General features: G+C 43.1%; 1 protein-coding gene across 1 annotated transcript in view; it reads right to left on the bottom strand.

Moving 5' to 3' along the window:
- Positions 1 to 16742, bottom strand: part of agrn (agrin) — a 246976-nt gene extending 230234 nt beyond the window's left edge. The window contains exons 1-2 of the mRNA XM_084553868.1: positions 16228 to 16742; positions 14654 to 14915 (exon numbers count right to left, since the gene is read on the bottom strand). Of these exons, the coding sequence (XP_084409994.1) occupies positions 14654 to 14915; positions 16228 to 16428 (463 nt within the window). The 5' untranslated portion in view covers positions 16429 to 16742. The remainder of the gene's footprint in view (positions 1 to 14653; positions 14916 to 16227) is intronic.
- Between the last annotated feature and the right edge of the window lie 6481 nt (positions 16743 to 23223).

The raw sequence follows: 23223 nt of genomic DNA, 5'->3' as shown, positions 1-23223 counted from the left end.
AGTTTAGAGAAGATAGCGAGCTGTGCCCAGCTTCAGAGCTTTGATGATCAGCCATTATGGAAGACAGGAGGTTGGGAGGGGAGGGTTCAAAAAGACAAGAAGTCAAACAACAAAGGCCACCCCCACAAAAGGTTCCACACCCCACCACAAGCTGGCTTCCAAGCCTTTGTCAACACTGATCTAAAAAGGAGAAGCTTTGGCGGTGGCCTGAGGGTGATAATTTACAATCTGCTCCAACTCTGAGCCTGTATTCCACAGCATAACACCACACCGGCAGATACAACAGTGAAGCCCCATCCCCTCCCATCACTAGCTCAACTCATTCTCCCTCTCAGTGCTTAATAAACAAATGAGTCTGTTAACAGCTTGGGCTCAAAGTTTGATGTTGATGAAAAAACTTCTTTCTTCCCATCACATTTCAATTCCTCTTAACTCAGTCGACTGGTGGCGGAGAGGAGTGAAATTAAAAGAGCCGTTCGCTCGCTCTCAGGAGGTTCCACTTGCTGCAGTAGTGCCTGAGAGAGAAAGACCCCTGCAATCACATGCATATGCAAAAACACAAATCAATTTGAATGCACACACAATGTACAGGAACGCACACACAGACACACAAGATTGCGGGTGCTCACACATTTCAGCATCAGCACACTCTGCACATCTCCATTATTAAAGCTAAAATGGAAACGGAACTCTCAGGAGAGGAACTTTTTAATAAACTTCACGGCCCTCGTCGGTTATCTGCAGAGGAGAGGGGAGGTGATGAAGCGTCACCCTTTATCGGGACTGTCGCCTCTTCGTCTCAAACCAGCCGGGTGATTTGCATGCTGGATCTCATTTCGGCTCCGTCAGAGGTGTGATGGCGGGGCTAAAGCGAGCGAATCCAAAACACGGCAGCCATGATTGACTGCAGGTAATCCACCAACTGTAAGCCTTTAGGAAAAAAGCGTCTTGGCCCACAGACTTGATGTCCACCCTTACTATTTGTTATGATTGTCAGCTGAGGGATGATGGTGGTTATGCATCAGGTGTTAGCTGTCAAAAGGGACTTAAACGGCTAAGATTTGATGAGGGCAAAGAGGATCCCTCTTTACTTCATGTTAGAGGATTTCCACTTGCACTGGACATTTACTAAGCCTGTATTTAACCAGGCCTGTAATTAAGAAGAAAGGGTGTTGTCATTCATATGACAAGAGTAGCATGCAAAGCCAATAAGAGAAAGCAAAAACAGATGTCAGAGGTGCCATAAAACAGCTGTTGGTATCAATGAGAATACCTAGAAGAGTCCTAGAAGACTGTCTTGGGACAGATATGTCCACTTCTAGTGTTTCCTGTAGACCATTCCAATACTTCCACTGCAATTTATTAGTTCCTAAAATGGCTACAGCTGTACTGAGACAAGGCGGATGATCTAACTTCACTGGCATTTCTTCATTCGTTCATTTAGGTGCAATCAGTGAGATGCTCACTCTGCCAGAGCAAAACCAGACCGCAACATGTGCGAGGGTTGTTCATAGAACTGCTATTGAATCAGAACGGCCCAACAATTTGTCAAGCAGCAGGTGTTTTTTTTTTCTTTCTTTTCTGGAATTCAATAACTTTGTCTCTGGCCTGTGGGCAGAACAACACAACCACAAAAAGGCCTCAGTCCGAAGCCAAATAAAGCAAAGAACAAACCGAATATGTTATTCCAGTGGTTTTAATGTTGATATACTGGCCTCTCCTTCATGGGACATTTGTTTTGGGCTTCAGCTCCAATTTGCTCAGTTACTCCTGAGTATAGTTACTCCTGAGTATCAGTTGCAGCAGGCCACCATAATATGTGCTCCACACCTATAGGGAACCACAACAACCAGCACGGTACTGGAAAAATATAATCACTCATTTCTTATTATTCAGTGTAAAGTTATTTCATTCCAGGAGTCATTTGATACATTACGTTCTGTTACCCAGCCATTCAATATGGCATTTTGATTTAACAAGCAGTGAGCCAACAGTTTGTATTTATGGACTTTTGACAGCTAGTTGAGCCCCAACTGGAGGCCCACCATCCAAGTAAAGCCTGCATTCACATCCAGGACTGTTCTATTTTCTGAATACGCAAAAATCGATATCATCCCATCAATTTCCTGGTAAGACAGCATAAGAATCACCTCCCTGTAATGTGGAAGTGAGTTACACGTTGAGGAACTGTTGGGAAACGTGCTTTTGGACCACAGGAACTTTTACATAGTTCTTGTTGGCCTGGTGTAGCGAGACTCAATTCTTATCAGAATATGAGTCCAGTAACAGTCTATCTGGATTTTATTATGGAACGTGTTTCAACTGATATAGAGAAAATACCACTGTGTCAACATGTAACTACATTGCTGTTACTCTTCTGTCCATCAATGCATAAAGCCCGCCCAAACAACTTGGTTGGCTCGTCAGATCTTTGCCAGAGCATAATCAATTTCCAACGGAGGGGTTCCAGTTCAACTTTCCGCCACAAAAAAATTATCAGTGGGAAAGTTTTGGTGTCAAACACATGAAGGCATCACCAACAACCATTGGTCAAATCTTAGCTGTGCAAATGACACCTGTTAATTTAAGCCTTAAACATGGAATACAACGCAGAGAAACTAACCAACAGAGAAGACTGGGCTTTCTCAGGCCTATTCTGTTGCACAGACCTAAGAGACACTAGTGGCCATGGACATTAATTCAGTTCTATTGGCTGAGCAAACGCACACAGAAGAAGTTCTCAGTGGAGCTGGGTTTTTACCCCCAGAAAGTCTTCAGAAGTGTGTGGTCCAAATCTCCTTAAAAAAGGGATCACATTTCCTGTTTATAAGAGAAATGCAATCCTGCATTACTACCTAACACCCATATCCATATTCACACGATGCCCTTTTTAGAAAAGTCATATTTTAATACTTCAACTTAAGTGACACAGAATATATATTTTCCCTGTAAGTGCACCCTGACATGCTTCTCCGCCTGACTGTCAACTTAAACGTAATTAGTCTAAACAGCAAATATTATGCCATGTCAGCTTTAGTTTGGAGCACTTTATGCTTGTGCACCGAGCGACATGTTAATCATGAGCGTGCATTCTTTCAAAGAGGATCAGTTTGAATTAAAATCTCTGAATGTGCCACCAGAATTGATGTCAAATGAAGCTTATGTTAATTGACCGTAGTGTGCTGCGTCATGTCACACAATGCACTACGCCATGAAGAAATCACGGCCAGACGGCACAACATAAGGCAGGCTGACTGTGCGTGTGTTCATTATCAGAGGAGCTGTGTTCTCATGAGCACAGATGAACTCCAGAAGCATTGAGTTTAGTCTACTGTCCATGTGGCTCCCTCTCCATCCTTTGAATCCCATCTTCTGAAAAACACAATAAAGGAGGAGGGATGGGGGCTGCTGGCAGAGACACACAAGCAGAGGGGAGGACAAAAAGAAGGAATAGAAGGTTCAAGGAGGGAAAAACAGAGGAAGAAGAGGAGAGAAATCGCCCCTTAACTCCAACCATTGTCTAGATGTAAATTGGAGCTGATCAAGATTCCACTAGCATCCTGACCAGCAAGTTCAATCTGCACGGAGTGAACAGAGGAAGAGAGAGAGCCATACTGAGAGACAGAAAGAGAGGGAGTGAGATGGAGAACAACAGTGTGTTTAAGAGTGACTCATATAGAGAGAGACATGCAGAAACACACATGGGGACAAAGGAGGAGAGATAGGCTTGAGTGGGAGCAAATGCGCCACTTTAGATCCACTAAAGCAATGAAAAGAACAGAAAGGGAGCGCACACACATACTGTATACACAAATCCTTTTTCAATATGGCAAACTTTGTCGGCTCAGATAGTCTTGGGGGCGCTTAGTACGTCACTTACTCTGGGAATGTGTCATTGGTTGCTTTGGGTGTGAACACGTCTGACCCTGATTCCACCCTCAACCCCGAACTCATTCAGCCTACCTTCAGCCTCAGGTAAGGGCTAACTGGAAGCTGACCTGTTGCCTTTCACTCTCCCTTCATTTAAATGGAATGGGATGTCTGGAGGCTAGATACTCATGCAGCAGCCTGAACCCTGACTGAGCTGGAATGAGGCCCCTGGAAGTCAACAGGTGAAAAAGGTCCCAGGGGGAATTCCAATGGGACTTCGCATCCAGTGCCTGATCAAGATCAACTGTATGTGGGTGAAAACGTTACCTAAATTTGCTCATTTCCTCAAAGGTATAAGTACTTTTCCTCAACAAAAAATGCCATTGCACATACAGACTTAAGAAAAAAAAACCTCTAAAACATCAATACCATCATCAGAACAAGTCCAAACGAACACCAAAGACGGGCTTGCCTGACCTTTCACTCCTTTCATCTGAGACAAAGCAAAAGCAAATATTTGTCAGCAACCAATAAAAGATGTCCACGCTCCACATTTACTCATTGAGTGATAATATGTAAATATGACCCACATGCTGAAACATGTGTCATTCTTGATGAGCAACTCTGATGCACTGTTGACCTAGAGCTAACCAACTGTAAGAAGTCACTTGAGATATGTTTCATGACCTCAGACAGATCCTGCTGGCTTTCTATTTCTTTATTTGGATCACATTTGCATTCTTTTTTTTTATATAGTTTTTGCATTTTGTTAACATCTCATGTAAAGCACTCATCTTGTTGTTAGAAGGTGCTATATTAACTAACTTGGCATGCAAAGAACAGGCGCTCCACTTGCTTTTTGACTTCTGCATATTAGATACTCAGGAACAGAAAGAAGAAAATCCCATCACAGGTCCTGACTGTTCATCATCATTTTGAGAAATTTGAGTAGGTTAAACCTTACAATGCATCAGCCAAAGTCACTGAAGACCAGAGTGCTTTGTGTGCCCAGCCATTCACCCCAACCCTAACTGTATTTAACAAGCTTTTGAGCACAACTTTAAAAAGGCTTTACAAGGCTACTATCTATCTATATTAGAATGATGATGTTTTGTCATTTACAAATAAACACTGCAGTGAACTTTCAAACAGGCTGACGTTTGTCCTTTTGAGTACAGCCTAAAAAGGTAAGCCTGAATGAGCAGCAATGCTCTCTTCCTGATGACCTGTCTAAGCAGGCCACAAAGCCTGTTGAAAAAATGGAACAAACTCAAACTTCCCACTCTCAACACCTCCAGCCAGCTCAGTGCTCATATATTTCCCTAAGAGCCCTCTCAAAAATGTCTGCTTCAAGCACTCTTCCAGAGTAGAGCATTCCTCTACTCCCTCACAGAGCAAAGGAAAACCGCCTCCCCGAAAGATGGACGTAGAAACTTTTCTGGGGACATTTCAAAATTGCTGACAGCGCTGTACGGTAATAAGCATCACAGTGTGTGTGTGTAATATAGCACAAGGGGCTACAGAGTGACTATAAGGAGCATTCAGAGAGGATGATCTGGGCATACCTCTGGCGACAGCTCACAGTCTCTGATAGAACTTGTTACCTCAGGCCAAGCCTCTCTTAGGCGCCATGCTTCTGCTGGAAATTGCCAAAAGCTATCTCATGGCACTCGCTTCAAGTGTTCTTTTGTTTGTTAGTGGGGGGGGGTTCCGGCACGGTGTAAGAGAGGATCAAAAGCAGTGGAAGAGATGATACTGACAATGCAGGCATTCTGATTATGTTTTTGAGGGTATCAGGGATGGTGTGTTAAAGGTAGTGTTCAGTCGAAATACAGAAAAACATTACACCTCATGGTGTCTGAAGCGTATGCTCTCACCTCATTCCCATATTCTCTTTCTATTTCTTTTTCGCTCTCACCACACTAGCGACAACTTTTATCCAACCTTGTATTTCTTTTCTTTTTACTCTCCTTTCTCTTTTGATCCTCCTCTTTGCCCTACGTCAGGAGTGTCAAATTCATTTTAGATCAGGGGCCACATACAGCCCAATTTGATCACAAGGGGGCCGAACCAGTAACACAATAGCGCGCTAACCTATAAATAATGACAACTCCAAATGTTTCTCCTTGTCTTAGTGCAAAGAAGTACAAGTATGTTATGAAAATGTTCACTTTTAATCAACTGTACTATTACAAAACATGTAATGAACAACCAGACATTTCTTAAGAAAAAGAAGTGCAATTTCTATATAGTTCCACATCTCAGCGTTGTGTTATGTCCACAACTCCTACAAAACGGTGTAAACCCTAGGAATAACAGTTACTTTCACTGAAAAATTCCAATTGCAATTTTCTTCACTGTAATTATTGCACTTTAAAAAATTCATCTCGATAAGATTGAAGCATTTGGCAGGCCGTATGTTTGACACCCCTGCCCTACGCCATCTATTCCTGACTTTCTCCATCACTCATGCTCTTTAATCTTCCCTTCTTTACTTTCTGTCTGCTATATTACCAGTCACACTTCCATTCCATCACTCAAACACTGAATAAAATGAGCTCCACTACATGCACAGCACCATAAAACAAACCAGCACAGACACAAGTGCTACATCGAAGCACTGCAGCAGATTCTTAATTCTGACTTGCAATTAATGCTAAGCATGTGCTCCAGGTGCCTCACAGCCATAGTATGCATCGTGACAACTGGCCCACAACCTCTGCATGCTGCTGCTATGTGTAAGCACAATGCCAGATGACTCATCGGCTTCCATGCGTTTGCCTAACTAGTAGAGGATTCATGTCAGGTTTCAGGGTTTCTAATAAGCTTAGGACTTTGTAGACTGACACATTCTGATCACCAAATTCAGTATGACATCATATCATACTGCATTACAAGTGATGAAACAACTAACAATAGGGAGCTTTGCAGCTCTCACTCACAAATGGCTGGAACTATTAACTTGGATCTGCTAATTCTAAACAGATACATTACGTGGTAAACCAAATATCTTCTGTGTGTCCTGATTACAACATTTTGAAGCAGGGATGTTTGTCATTACTTTGGAAGCTGATCACTGTTGAAAGAAATCACAATGCATTGGCTAAGTCTGAAGTGTACTGTATTATGTTTATGTTTTATTCAGAGGCTAGACAGTAAAGCCTGTGTGTCTGCATCTAAGAGTGTGTGTGTGTGTGTGTGTGTGTGTATACAGATACAAGCTCAAGCTAGTGAGATATCCTCTGCCAGATATCGCTGTTTGTCTCTGAAAGCCATCACGTCCTTGCCATTGTTGGCTAAAACAACAGGGGCAGACTGAGTGCCTCCCTCCAGCCAGACAAATCTGTCAGCCTGCAGGGCGTGTGGGGGGGATTCAGCTCTCAGTAGTGTTGTCATTTTAAGGGGTTTGTCTGAAGACACATATCATAAATTCCATACCTCGGGGAAAATAAAGGAAACATCCCAGATGGTATTACATTTCTAATCTCTTTTTAGTTCAGTCCTCATAGTTGCTCATGACATTGGTATTAACGGACAAGTACTAAGTTTGGCGGAGTCCATTTTTTAACATCTTAAAAACAAAAGGGCTGGGAACCATTACTGATTTCCTGAATCAGTTTTGAAACAATTTTGCTTAATTAGGAAAGAGATTTCCCAAAACTAAATGTCGTCATTAGTTTAGGAGGTTTAGGAGATTTGTGATTTTTATAGTATTTAACCTTTAGTTTCCCATCTTGCGTGCGGCTTTGCTTTATGTCCAGCTCTTCTCTGTCGTCCTAACTTTGTAAATACAAAATGCAGCTTTCAGGCCTGACAGTGCTCTCAGAGTTGGAGCTCCTACGCCGTTTTGGATCTCCCTCACACGTGGACTAATCTCGTTGCACGATCTTGAAAGAATAGTGATGCGAAATCAGTGTGTGTGGATCTTTCAAATGATCAGTATGAATTCGAATTTTTTTTTGAAAACTATGAAAAATTGAGATGTCTTTAAACTTTGATTTTGTACAGTTTCCTTTGGAGTTGCAAACGTATTTCCCACTGTGGGATAAATTAAAGGATTATCTTATCTTAAAATGTAAACAGACTTAAATTATTTAAAATCTGTGGTCTTTCACTTTAAGTTCTAATAAACCAGCATTAACATTAAACTGACTTCATGAATTCACTGTTAGTTTAGGACTTTCTGAAGGAGAAGAACTCAGAGAAAGGCATGTGGAATTAGGTCAGAGGCTGCACAAAGTGCACCTGGTTGTTAGGTGTATGACAGCTTTAGAGGCCGTGGGATTCCGGTCTAATTACAGGTGGAAGTGCAGTGTGATGGGAACAGTGGGAGGAGGAAGGTGACGACTGTGAGAATATGGAAGAGGGAGGCCAGGTGAAGGGAGACGGCTGGGACAGCAAAAGACTATCAACATATCAACCATGTCTGCCACACAGAAACATATGTCAGGGATGAGACATACTGGATTCACAGACACACGACGACAGACATATGTGCAGGTCATCATCTGAATGTGGGAACATGATTGAAGTTGACTGGAAGAAGGAAGAAAAACAAACACATAATGGCAAAGACAGCAGGACACATGGACGACAAGTCACATGGGACAGAGGACTGTTCATCCTCAGTTTACCATGACAACCCTTTGACATAAAGATGGATAGAGAGGAGGAAAGGAAGTAATGGAGACTGAGCTGTTGTCTGCTGTGCAAAATAGCACATGGGAAGCCTTGGACGTCCCATGAGTTGTTTGTGAACGTGGGACCCCAAGCTGTCAAGTCTCCCCTACTTCCTGTATGTGCAGCACTTGTACAATAAGGAAATGCATGGGAGTAGGCTCCAAACCTCTAAATCTTGAGGACAGTTTCCTTCAAAGAGCTGTGTTAGCAGCACAGAGAAGCCCGGAAACAAGGGCACAGGCGTTATAGAACTAGCTGCATGGGCAGGAATATGGATGGTGGTATGTAACAGGTGCATACTGAGAGAAAACGGTGAACATGATCGTTCTCATTTAGAAGCTCTGGGTCAGTGCATGTTGAGGGTACATCCAGAGAGAGACGGAAAGTAATTAAACTCCGAACCCAGTTCTTTCTGTTTTAATCCAACCATGGGGTAATTTAGATGAAATATATTCCGCTTTTTCAGAAATGAGGTCTCTTCTCTCATCCCTGAGCATCCTACAAGAAAGTTATACTCTGTCAAACTATTTCTAGCGGGGGCGTTTATAAAAGTATCCCCCAATGCATCCTACAACAAAAAGAATTTACAGGGCAAAAAAAGCCTTTTTAACCTCGTCCCTTGATTTTTCTTGATCTCTTGATCAAGAAGCTCCAGAGTGACAAGTAAGCTGACCTAAATACAAATCTAATTCGGACTCATGCTATCCCCCCCAGTACTCACCAAAACCCCCTTCTCTAAACTTGATGTTTTTGGCGTGTTGTCAATAAGTAGCCGCACTTGCCACGGCAGCTGCCCTGCTCTAGAAATGCGGCCTTGGTAGCAGGAATTTTGTCATGGATCCAGTTCTCCGGAGGGAGCCCAGATCTCTCGCAGACTGCCGCTCTGAGCTCTTTATGTTTGGGAGAGAAGAGGGAGGTTTCCGGGTCACTGTACACCCAAAGCCCTGCTCGGAGCCTCCTGGGTAAGTTTCCCTTTTCCAGGTCCTAACTAAAGAAGAGCTTAACCGAGACTTTGACACCAACTAACTCGAGATCCTCTATTCAATTCCATTAGCTTCAGAACAATACTGTTTGTTAAAGATCATCAAATTACTTTTAAATGATTTGAACATGATGCATTTGAACAATGAGAACCTTTTGTGGATCGAAATGTCGATAAATCCATCTATAGTAGAGTGTGTAGACTGCATCTAAGTCACATTACAAGGATTTTTACCTTTAGGGTAGTAAGTTAACAAGTGTAGCGGGACTTTGTGTACTGAAAGATAACTTATACAAGATGAAACAGAATATAAAATAAAAAGAATATGTGCAGTCATCAAGTATACACTAATAAATTACACCAATAAATTCAGAGTGGGCTTTTTCACATGATATACAGTATATCTGGACAGGCTTAATGTCACATAGTACGTCTGTGTGTACACACTGAGCATGTTAACATCTCACATATAGTGACAGGCATGTCACTACATGTAGGTGTCTTGGCGTTCTATCAATACCATCTGTGATTCTTATCAGCAGTAGAGTGATACACTCTGCTTCAGGCTGGGATACAAGCCAAGGTGAGCAGACTGCGGTTAAGTGGTCCATTCCTTCTTTGCTCTCTTCCATCTTTCATAGCTTTTTCATTTCAGAGTCCTTTATCGCTACGCCAAGCGGGCTCTCCGCACCCGCATTTTTAATTAAAATCTAAAATGTGCAATAACTCTGGAGACTCTGGGGCTAGCTGGCAAACAGGTCCACTGGTCTTGTTTCTCCCTTTGAGCCTTTGTTGCTTATTTCATCAAAGCCTTCCATCAAGACTTTTCATTTGTCCAATTCTGTTCACTTCACTGCATAAATGCTTTGACATAAGCCACCAAGGGTACACAGATTTACTAGGGGTACACCTTTGTAGAAAAGCTCTACAGCAAGCGTATGAACTCTCACTCTTAGTCTATCGCCTAATCCAGTCAAGGACCCTGAGAAAAATCCAATCCTTAAAGTCACCCTTCTTGACTTCCCATGACTCCCTGAAGACAAAAGGCTGCTTGTGTAGACACGGACTGGATAAAGACTCCAGTGCTTTAGTTCACTCATCTGGGTGCGGCAGCGTAGCATTTTCACACACTTTGCCACAATAAAATACATTCCAATCTCCCCTTTGGAATTACCCAAAAGATATGTGTTTTTCTACCCGGGACAGTGGTAGGCTGTCATGTTTCAGTGTTAACAGTGATGTTCTCATCCATCTCTACAATTTCTTTCTAAGATTACAGCATGAGCAGGTGGTAGTCTAATATTTTAATTATAAGGCAGCATACTTGCTGCAGGTTTTCCCAGAGTGTTTTATAGCAGAGGCAGACTACCTCACTTTAAATAAAGACAGCCTCCAGTAGGAAGTCAAAAAAATGAGCCTTTAGGGAGAACGTGCGGAAGCCATATATTTAATGCAAGGGGCTTATGTTTAAACCATAATAACCAATCATGAGATAAATTAGGATCTCTCCTGAGATTACCACTTCTGGTAAAAATATTCCTAAAATCCTAAAATAGTATCGACATAGTCACGGCAGGTCTCAGTCACTGATTAACTGTTGCTGTGAAGTGACCCCTGCATTTTCCAGAAAGTCTTTAACTGTTCCTGAAAGAGGGGCTTAAACTGACCTGTGGATGATTGGCACCCACGATATGAAACATAAAAACTGAAGTCCTATCCCCTCACCATTTTGCTATCATTCTATCATTATCTCATCACATATCAAGAAGGTGAGGAGGGAGGAGGCAGCCAGGTTAGGAATTCCAGGCAATTCCGGGCCTCCTCCTTGCACAAACAGTGGGAAAAAAAGCTCCGCAAAGGCCTTGCCTTATTCACTCAAGGAGCACTGAAGGAGACGGGGGCGGGGGAGTGGGCCCAAACAGTCATCCCACATCCCACCCAACCCGAGGAGCATTCCAGAGGACTGTCTGCTCGCCCATAATTAAGCAAGACCACCTGCTGGCAAATCAGAACCCCCATCATGTTCTCAACAAGCCCAGCTAACCCCATTACCAGTCAGCCTCTGGACTGCTGTACACACAGATCATAAAGACCAGTGGTATGTTGAGCAGTAAAATTCTCCTCATTAACATCCCACAAGGGCAGCATGCACACTAGCTGCACTCAGCGTTATGGATTTAAATAGATGCAACACAGAGGGACAAAGAAATCATCTCTGATGCAGCTGTTGCATGACTGTGCACTGCCCTCCGACTGGCTCATCTCTCCCCTCCCAAAAAGTGAGATAAAAAAAGGGAAAAATAGGAAGAATTCAAGACAGAAGGAAGAAACAGCCCTTTGTTGCTGGTCTTCGTCAAGGCCTTGAGGGAAAGACTTTGGCACCGAGTCATCAAGAGCTGAAACAAAAGCGGCTGATAAACAGAGCAACACAGATACAATCTCCCTGTGTGCTCAACACTTCTCCATCAAGCGGGCTTCCTCTCTTCCAAACCCCCCAACGCCTCTGCCTTCTGTCTGTTGTCATTAACTGGAAAAAAATAAATGGTAACAATAATAAACACAACACAGGCTTTTTTATCTTCGTCGCTCTTCACAAGGCCTGGAAGACAATGCGGCGCTGTGTTGAGCCTTGAAATTGTCCCCTTTATCCACTTTTAAAATAACCATGACTTCATTCGTGTTTTCACAGAAACTAGCAACTGATGCTGTCTGACACATTATCTGTCAACTGTCTGCACAGCACAACTGACAGCGATAGCATTTCACTGGAGGACCAAACAAAGGAGGAGATTCTGTGCCAGGGGCCCTCTACTTATCCGCCCCAACGAGGTGCAAATTCAACAATGCAGATGAGGTGCATTATGAGTTTAAAAATGACATTCTTTTTGGTATCTCAGTTTCTTATTTCAATGAGCAGAGATGTCCGTGAGGGCTTTCAGTAAGTAGAGATAACCCACCTGAAAACAGAAGAGGGGGCATTCTTCTTTATGGTAAGTATGGCCGACAGCCTTTTGAAAACAGGTCGGAACTGCATGTGTGTACTGTACACTCCTTTGGGGAGGGTGGCAGATGAAAGCCTGACTGCACACATGGACTCCGTGCCCCTGAAGTGCCACCACCCAGTGCGAAGAGCACACAAGAGTAGAGAGAGCGTGAAACATAATGCCTGAAGGCTTCTACCTTCCTTCACGCAGCCCCGATCCAAACTCTAACAAATATGCCACAGCAAACACAACACCCCTCACAGTCCCCGTCCTCACATGTACAAAAAGAATTCCTCTGTTTTTCCCTCGTTCTACATCACTGATCTTATTTTCCCTTATAGCTGAAACCTTCATCCAGACTCACACAAAGCCTTTTTTCTTCCTCCTCAGACAATGCACCTCCCCACCTAGCGCTCTGCCAGGCATTCCTGAGTCTATCCTAGCTATCGAAAATGTCAAGAATGAGGAGAAAGCAGAGGAGGGTACAATGAGAGCTGCGGCAGGTAGAGTCTTGTCCCACTGTGCTAACATCCCATAGTCTACCCAGGGTTGTGGTTGCATAGAATGGGTGGGATCTGACTTGACTCTTTTAATTAAGCCTCACAGCTCCTACTCCTCTGGATGAAGGAGGCATTCAAGTTCATTATAAAGACTCATTTCACTCCCTGAAAAGAATTTCAAGGTGGGGCTGCACCTGTCAGGTGTCCGGGGATATTTCTAATTGAATGATCAGTTTGTAAGAAGCTCCACATCCATGTCAGATATGGTGTAAGACCATTTCCGTCTAACTTTTGACTATTTCCTTACCGCTATTCCTTCAACTGTAAGGCGATATGAGAAAATCAGGTTGTGCGAAGTAAACCCTCTCCAAATACAAAGCCTCGAAACAAAAAGGACGCATTCTAGACAGTCTGTCAGAGCCAAGGAACTCCTCTTTCCACAACAGGAGTCCAAAATGAAGAAAAGCGTTCTGAATAAAAAGGTTAGCAGTGCAGTGTTTCGTGCCTGGACAGACAAACAGAAGAAGTTTTATGTGTGTGCCAAATGCAACTTAACACTGCAAACAAGCTCCGTCCATTGGAACATCCTGCCACCCAGAACTGTTCAGAGGAAAGTACCCAGAATATAGACCCCCGCGATTCTCAAACAGTGACTGCCCCAGAAAGCCTTCAGCGAGGTGATTCGCGCTCTGATTCATTTCCCCCCCGGTGCTACCGGACGGTCCAAGCGTTAGATTCAAACAGTTGCCAGCATTGTCAAGCACCAGTAAAAGTTAAACAGCAGCAAGCGCGCTGCTCACTGGCATGAGGGCACAGCCTAATGGAGTCTGAGAGTCACGGTGGATGCTGAGATGTATTAGTCATGGCTGCATGAGCTGTCTCACGGAGGAGCATGAAACATTAGTTGTCAACCAGAAAAGGGACTCAGAAGAATAACAGTATTTAAGTAAGTAAGTTTTTTAAAAAAAAAAAACACCTGAGTGTGTGGGCATGATTGATTCAGTTATTACATGCCTGCTCACTGCACCTCTCTGCAAGTCATTTAGTCTTTCTTTTACACTGAAATTAAAATGGTAGGAACTCATGTGTCACTTGTAAAACTGCGTGGGAATCAGTGTTGCCCTGTAAAAGCTCCCATATCATGTGTTAATGGTACCTATGTCTCTGTAAAGCAGTTTCACCTTTGACTTAATAAAGCGGCACAGCGACAAGGTGCAAAGGTCATGAATCATCCCTTAACCACTCAACCCCTGTCCTTAAGGTGTTTATCAGACACACCCACCTCAAGGCCTTTCCTCGCTGGGAAAGACCGGAGCATAGCAACAAAGCACCTAAAATGACTCAGGTGTCACTGTTTCTCTGAGTTTGGGAAACTCTGACGCTGTGAGCCTAAGGCTATGTAATTTCAGCAGCCACCGGTGTATAAATCCTTGCTGCTTTAGGTGATTTACAGCTGTTCTGAGTCTGCACACCACGGAATGACTCCGGCACAAAATTCCTGACATGTAACACACTGCATTGAAGCTTGATACAGCAAATCGACAGATAAGGCTACAATTCAATTTCTTCACAAGCTTTTTCTTGGGCATTTTATCCCATGTGGGTCTCATCGCGTTCTCCACAAACTGCATGCTCACCTTCCACACAGTGCTCCACATCCTCCAGGTTGCGCAGGGTAATCCTCATCAGACTTGAGTTGAGCATGAGTTCGTTCTTGTGCTCGGGTCCCATGGAATCCGGGGCAGGGTTGAGAAAAAATATGCGAGTGTCCCCCGTGGCTACCTGATTGTCGCAGATCCCTGGGTTGCCAAAGCCGCCAATCATCAGCTTGTTGCCGCCGTCCAGGAGAATTTCGCGGTTGACGTTGGACTTCCCTTTCAAGTAGCGCCACACTCTGACCTTTACAGGATGACAGCAGAAAAATGTCTGAGTGATTTGCGAAAACCAAAAAGACACTTCATTCATTTTTATTTGTAAGCATGCAAGGAGGGATATGTTAGAGATTGTGGGCCCAGGGGCAGCTCAGGGTGCAGAATCCCACGTTTTTGTCATGATAGCCTGGAGATCCTCTTTTCTGTTCAAATCATTTCTACTTAAACACATCTCACCCAAACAGTTCCAGATACTGAAAAAGTTGTAAACAATACTGCATGCACTGTATTACAGTAAGTTCTTTGTGCACAGTCATGAGAAGGCTCGGTCCTTCCATTACATGTCAGCTGCCTTGTCTCATTTGGACATTCTGGTAGTGGTTTCTGTTTCTGAAAACGGGAGCTGTGTGCCTCTAATCTACTTCCATTCATTCACCCGGAGACGGGAAGCAAGTGGGCGCTGAGGAAGAGAGCAACGAGGGAGCTGACCAAACACAACTTGTTTATTTTTCACAGATTGTACAGTGGTCTACCACAAGTCTGCGATGGTGCAAAAGTTAGTTTCACAATGATCAGCCTCATAAGGCTGGAGGAAGGCTGCTTCCTGACTGAATATTTGCTTATTTAAGGATCAGTGGGTGTTTTTCTCATTGTGTTCTACAATGATGTCTGTTAATGAAAGACGTGAGGAACTGCACTGTTTCATTCATCTTCATCCCTTTGTGCACACTTTGTAGGAATTATCAGTGGTTTCTGGTTAAAGTTTCTGTGGTAACTTTTTAACACATCATGTACTATTTTTACCCCCAAGGACATCACCAAAGTTTGGGATGCAAGCTCCAATAAATCAAGATTCAGAATATCATACTTGCGGCCACAGGGAAATGACAAGTTTTCAACATTTATGAGGAGACATGGAGGGAGAGCTAACAGTCAGGGGCCACAGAGGGACCGCTTTCCTGCTGCAACATGTTTTGGATGATTACATGGTCGGTTAGGTCTGCCTTATAGCTATGTAATTGGTAAGTGGAAAAAAAAAAACTGCATCTATCTATTTCTGAAGGCAAAGTGGATTCACTGTCAGTGTCCATGTAAGCGATGCCAAGTGCTTCTGGATGAATGAGTTTGTTTTTGAGGCAAGCTGCTGATGCCTTTGAGAGTTGGGAGCACACAGTTGGTAATGGCTTCCATCAGCTACACGAGGGTAAAAATATGAAGTGACAATGTGACTCCTACTAGTCCAAGGAGCCCAATAGCAGGTGCCTTTTCCTCTAAGCACATGCGCTCCTCCTGCGGATATTTCACATGATCGTTCTCAGAAACCACACGGAAGCACTTACCTTGCAAGAATAGGTGTTATGCACCGGGTCCATGTTAATGATTTCATCCACGGTGCCGGTTAAAACTATGTTGGCCTCCTCTTCTCTGTCCTCCAAGTCTTTCTCCGGACAACTTGCGGAGGCAAGCTGCCACAGGGCAGCGATCAGCCCGGCCAGGAGCAGCGCAGTCCGGCCGGCCTTGAGTGTCCGAAGAGAACCCATGACCACCACACGGATGTAACCCCCCCACAAAGAAAGTTAACTTTTGTCAAATTAAAACTGGCCGATCGGAGCAAACTCCAAACTCTTTCGCGTGCGTGTAAAAGCGGCACCGAGCCTCCTTCTCAACAACTTCGCTGCGTTTCGGCAGCCTCTCTTTCAGCCTGCAGCCCTGATCCTCGCATCTGCAGCCCGGGTTCAAAATCCCTCTCTGCCGCCGCCGGCTGGGAGACCAGGAGGAAAGAGAGGAACTAGGAGGAAGGGGCAGGGAGCGCTCTCTCCAGGAATGCAACTACACTTCTCTCCCCCTATCTATTCCCCCCTCTCTCTCTCTCTCTCTCTCTCTCTCTCTCTCTCTCTCTCTCTCTCTCACTCTGTCACACACACACACATACACAAACGCGTCCACAATGACGCTCCTGGATTTGCATGCAATCTGAATTGCTGATCCCACAAGTGAAGATGAGGTGGTTGGTGGGGGTGGCTGGAGGGCTGCGCGCTGGGGTGTTGGCAGAAAGTGGCTGTCCAACGCCGCCCCCAGTCGGACGGACAGCGTCTTTACCTCTGGTCCCCAGCAGCGACAAACACCGCATGCACAAAGCAGGTGCAAATCCCCCACATCAGGAAAACCTCTAAAGGCCACCATAGATTGTTAAACTGACATCAGTTACATAGGTGTTCAGGATTTGTAGCCACAAGAAATACCTCCAGTCCCCCAGATGATCTTGTAGATTAAGCATGAAGTCTGGCGGTTTATTTATTTAAATTAGCAATCTGTCTCATTCAACACATACTGTATTTGAAGACATGGTATCCAGTTTCAAAGTTTGGTTGAAATTACTTTTAGTTTGATAATACTGATTCCCCACAGATTTGCCAGGCAGGGAGCAAATTCAGATTCATGTGGGCTTCACAAGGTATTTTGGCACAGATCTGAACTGGTTTTATATATATAAAAAATAAATAAATAAATAAAAAAGTTAACATGCATTTTAAGTTGTATGGTTTAAGAATTTGAACTGTTTCTGTATGCAACCTTATACAGTAAACGATTACTAATATTTTTCTTGCTGTTGTCCATCTTTTGGATTATTTGCTGAAATCCTTGATCATCCTCCATGTTCTATGTGGTGTGTGTAGTTCAGCATTTAAACATGCTTAAAACACTGCAACTAAGACAAACAGTACCAGTCACTTTACACAAATGTTAGCAGATACTGCTCCGTTAGATACTAACTGCAACATAACTTTTATATATATGTTAATCTACTATTTAATCTTCCTCTGTTGTGGTCTGAGCATGGGTATGGGTCTGAAATGCGATGTCAATCCTGTATGTGTCCTTAAATATAGCAGATTTAACAGTAAAGGTGGCTTTGGCCTACAAAGAGTATTTTGGTGGCTTTCAGCTGTTTCGGTTTTACAGCGACACCCTTGTTTTGTCTTCTGTTTTTTTAAGTGCCACCAAAATTTCGTTGTAGAAATACAATGACAATAAAAATCTTGAATCTTGAATCTTGAATCTTGCATCAGCCAAGTTGATGGAAGACAATGCTGGTAACTAGCTGGTGAAGCGCTCGCAGCTAAAGAAGCAGATACTTTCTCAGAAGTTGGTGGAGACCAACAAAGAGATGAAAGAAAAAACGGGGTATTTGACCAGAAGCCTAACTCCCAATGAATGACTGCTGTTGCTGTGGGTCTGATGCATGTGCACAACTGCGACACATTGACCAAAACAACTTTACAAGACAATATAACTTTCTAACATAATATTTATAATGGAATATGTCTGTGGACTTATGGAGTTTAGTGAAGTTTTACTTCCCCCAAGTGGCCAGAAATCCTTTGACAGCAGCTTCAATCAGCTTTTGAACTAAAGTGCTCAACTGCTTATACGTGAATACGTCCTACCAAAACCTGTTTCTTCAGCAACTCTGTGACATGATTACTAGAGGATATAACTGGTATAGAACTGGAGTCTCTCATCTTAAACCTTGATTTTAAGGATTAACGGTTGCCTCTTTGACAGAGAGCTCAGGAAACAATAAGTCATAAGCCTACTGTCTGTTTACATCCAGTGCAAAACTACCTCAGTGATTAAACGTCGATGAAAAAAACGGGCTCTACCACCGAATAGGCGGATGCCAAACTGTGTCGCATGTCATTAAAGATTCCCCTCATATCGTAAACCTCCCATGTTTAAGTCCGTAAATGCAACCATATGGCTATTTTGTTAGAGCTCCCTTTCAAGAACAGACAGTGCGTAAATTTCCACTCCTCAAAAGCTGTAATTTTAACTAACCCTTCTATTCCTGGGAAAATGACAGGCTTGGTTATGCACGGTTGCCCGAGAAGATATTTGCAGAAATTTGCTCAAGCAGGTTTCAGCAGTGACAGCCGAGTTAACCCAAGTAAACCAAACCATCTTCTGAATGAAAGCATGTGACTGGCTTGTACAGATTAATAAAAAAAAAGCTTCTGTTACAGGAGAACATGCTCTGAGCACACTTCTCATCTGGCCGGTTAAATCAGCACTGTTTTAAAAATAAATAATCTCCCAAATCAACTAATTATATAATATCATCAGGATGTAAAACAGGGATCTGCTCCACTGAGAGCAAAAAGCCAGAATTACTCTGCGGTCTTGAAGAGCGCTTTCATTGGCTTCTACACTGAAACAAGCGTCATTATATGGCAGTAATGACTATTTTCCACCAGAAAGTGCACTCAAATGTGAAAACATCTTCACTGCAGGTTATTGTATATTGTAAATTATTCTTGATGTAGCTGTACGTTGACTGCTGTAATTTGCTGACAAAATAAATCTTCCTTTGTTTCTGGTTTTTGTAAACAGTACTGAGTGCAAATTAAATCACAGCCATACACTAATTACAGTATAACACTCAGAGTGTAGGCTGATGAATAACATGTGACCGACAGATGTGCAAGGCAATTGTTTGTTAGTACTGTACGTTCAGTATAATATATATTCTCTGTGGTGAGTTCACAGCTCGGTCCACTGCCCCCCAGTGGCAACAAAATGAAAAGAAAATGAATAAAATTCTCCGGAGACATTTGTGAAGAGGTTGGCTGAGTGAATGAGAACTGTACTGTTGATATCACCTTTAAATAAATCTTATTTGCACAAGCTGTGATAGGTATTTCTTTAGCATTTTATTTTCCTTCTGTGTGTGAACATAAATTCACATGATCAGGGTCAGAGGGCATATCTGGGCTCCAGACAATTTCTGCATCAAAAGTGTAGTTTCAGTTTGTTATCAGGATTTCTCTGTGAACACAACTGTGAATGTGAAACCCAACCATAGCGTCGCCCACCCTGGCTTTCTTCTCCACTTCTCTCCGACCGCCCTCCTACTCACACGAAAATATCTCAACACAAAAGTCCCCGAATGTAAACACGCTTTAACAAGAATCTGACTGAAAGGAGACATTTCACGAGATCTTTTTTGGAACCAAAGTGTAGGCAGATGAAATTACAAAAGAAGAGAAGAGATGGAAAGCAAAGACGTCAGCCTTTCTTCCTGCTGGACGGATTAACTGGCAGACATGGAGAAGGCCACATACAGGCCACATTTGAACACGCTGTGAAGTCTTACAGCAACATCTTTTTTTTTCTTTTTTTTTCTTTTTTTTTACTGTCAGAACAAACTATTGAGCAAGAGGACTTGAAAAAAAATAAATGTCAAATATCTACATAAAATAGTGCCTCTTAGCGGTGTCACGTTTAAAAAAATAAATAAATCCCATGGCAACCAATGTGTATTTTTCACAGTTATGATGATGGATTCAGATGGAGCCTTTTATTATGTCTATTTTGATAAGTTATACTTATGTTGATGGCTTGCACAGAAGAACCGCTGCAGCTGGAAGGAGTTTAACTCCGTATTCAGGCGTGTGTCACGGGAAAGAAAGAGGTGCAACCCGAGATGCGACTTTCGCAGCCAAATTGTATGCAAAGCCTGGGGGCTGAATTTTGCTGAGGAGCAGCTGCAGTGCTGCACCCACGTGTATCTCTGCATCGCGGTCAGCCAGACAATCACAGTGCAGAGCAGTATTGTAAAGCGACCCAACCTTTGGGCTTCTGTTCTAGTCATGTAAGTGATATCTTACAGTGTGTGCCACATAAATAATTCACCACTCCTGCTAAAGGTATTCCATGTCTTAACATTTTGTGCCCTCTTTCAGCATCCTTGCTTCTGATATTGTCTGTTCAGTTCCTCTCCTTTGTCTATCTTGTTTTACATTGCTCATATAGATAACGTGCAGGCACAATCCTTCTTTGCATTTCCCAATATGCAATACACTAAAACGACATTCCAGTGTTATCAAGGGAGGCTGCTGCAGCTCTTCTGTTTTTCTAGAGGACGGGCCCACTCCTCTTTATCAGGTATCAGCATGAGAACAGCGGACTGAGCCCGGGCTGCCAGGCATCTATCTGCTTCAGACTACAAACATGGTGTTCAGTTTCCTGCAGTGCAGTCTGCCCTCTTTCTGCTGTCTCTTGGTGCACCAGACGTGGCTGGAAAAATGTTGTAGATTAACTCATCTGGTGACGTGCTTACCATGTGAAATGCAAGTCACTGTGGCTGTTGTGTAAGGACTGTATTGGTCCTGCATTTGTATGTGTGAATGGAAACTTACTTATGGGTAATAAATATAGAATAATGCATGAGATTAGACACATCAAGGAACTTCATATTTCATCTGGGTCCAGCCCGTTTCCACAAAAAACATTTAGTCTAAAAAGACACTCCTTAAACAAAGTCCCCAAAATGTGACACCCACAGTGCACAGTTGTTCAACTGTTCTAAGGTTGGAACAGTGCTTGACCTTTGCATGTGTGGTATTTAAGTCAATATCATTATTACTTACTCTATCGACATGCATCTAGGCAATGTTTTAGTGAACAGATATTTTTTTTTTTTGCATTTCAATAGAACCTCCAAGTCCCCTTCAAGGAGGGGAGAAAATAACCTTAAACACTGGATCTGGTTTTCTTCACCCGGTCACCCTGTTCAAATTACAGCAACGGTAGATTCCTTCCCTTTTCTCACTCGCAAGAGAAACACTACTTAAACGCGAACATGATGTTCCCCGCAAGGAAGTCATAGACATTGGGATGGTTGAGGACGGAAAGCAGAAACTGACAAGAAATGAATGAGGTCAGCGTGGATGACATCGTTGCATGTGGACACTGCTATCTTAAAGAGTCTGCAGTGATTGCTTTTCATCCTATTTATCTGGCACCAAGAGACCATTGTCACACATTGTACTTGCCATGGGGGAAGCATTTGCTAATGTGCCTATAAAGCTGTTGGAATTTCCTTAGATATTTGTTAAACAGGAGCATATGAAAAGCATATAGCAGCTCACTGCATTTCCATAAGAAAATATCGTTTTCAAGTTTGCATTTTGGCACAATTTAAATCTTTTTTTGTCCATCTGGCAAAGGAAAGCTGCAACAAATGACTACGTGTCATTTGAAGCATTAGAATGCTTTGTTTTAGATGTACATATTGTTTGCTGGACTTATTGTTTGCAGATGTGTTTGATTCTGATGTTTATGGTGCACCACCCACCTAGGCCAGACAAGGCACCCCCATCTCATAGCAATGGCACTCCTTGATGACAGCAGCCATCCCCAGCAGGATGCAGCCTGACACAGGCACACACACAAAAACGGTTTGGGAACACCTCAAAAAAAAAAAAAAAAGGTCACAAGGTGTTGACCTGGCCTCCAAATTCACTAGATCCCAAACTGATCAAGTATCTGTGGGATGATCCACAGAGGCCCCTCCCCTCAACCCATAGAACCACCATAATATCATAATGTTATGCCTGATCGGTGTTATATATATATTATTATATTATATATATTATATTCCTTAAATTGTTGCTCCACTTTCCTAAGACACTAGAGGCAGAAGAGCTGCAACAAACACACCGTGTTCATATGTCTTACAGTTTTCCAGATGGCCCTTTGCTTTGTGGCGTCAAGTCTAAAGGTGGTTTCACACCTGGTTTTATCCCTGCACATTTAACTGGAATGTCAGATAGCTCTTACCCCGTGGAGCCTCTCTCGTTTCTTTTTTCTCGCTCCAGCTTTCTGTTTTTAGTCTGCAGTCTGAGGCTTTGGGCAAAGCTGACATGTCTCTTGCTGGTGTCTACGGAATGAACAAACAGATAATCACCATCTAGGGGCAATATTGATGTATGGAGGGTCCCCCTGTTCTTTCCTTCCCTGATACCAAACATGTAATATGTTACGAAGTGTTCATCTCAAATAAAATGATAGCCTCGTGGTTCTTGGTGTTTTCTACCACTGTTAGTATCTGTCTTGTCTCAGTGGATTGCTGAGAAAGTGGAGACAAGATAAAGAAGTGTCGGTGAGGAACACCATGTAGACCTCACCTCATTACAGATAGAGAGCCTGATAAAGTCCCCTCACTTCCTTATGTCACGCATGCTGATTCTATTTCCCCTTGGAGCGGATTTACTCCGTAATTCTGTCACACACAAGTGATACTTAAAAGTCAGAATCAAAGTCATACAGACCTAATGAAGTCTAAACTAAAATCACCTGAAGTGGGGTTACAAAAACCTAACTTCTGATGCAACATACCAGTACGAGTTTCTGCAAATCATTACGTTTAAAACCAGCTGCGAACTGTTTACTGACCATACTGACAGCAGGGCAGCAGTGAGTGATAGCAAGCCTGCCTCCATTAGTTTGTTATGAGACCTCTCCATCCATCTGCTCCCGCTCCCGCCCAACCC

This window comes from Chelon labrosus (assembly GCF_963514085.1).
Source record: "Chelon labrosus genome assembly, chromosome: 10".
In the NCBI taxonomy this organism is placed as follows: Eukaryota; Metazoa; Chordata; class Actinopteri; order Mugiliformes; family Mugilidae; genus Chelon; species Chelon labrosus.
The sequence above is the reverse complement of the archived record's forward strand: the minus strand, read 5'-3'. Positions and strand labels throughout refer to the sequence as shown.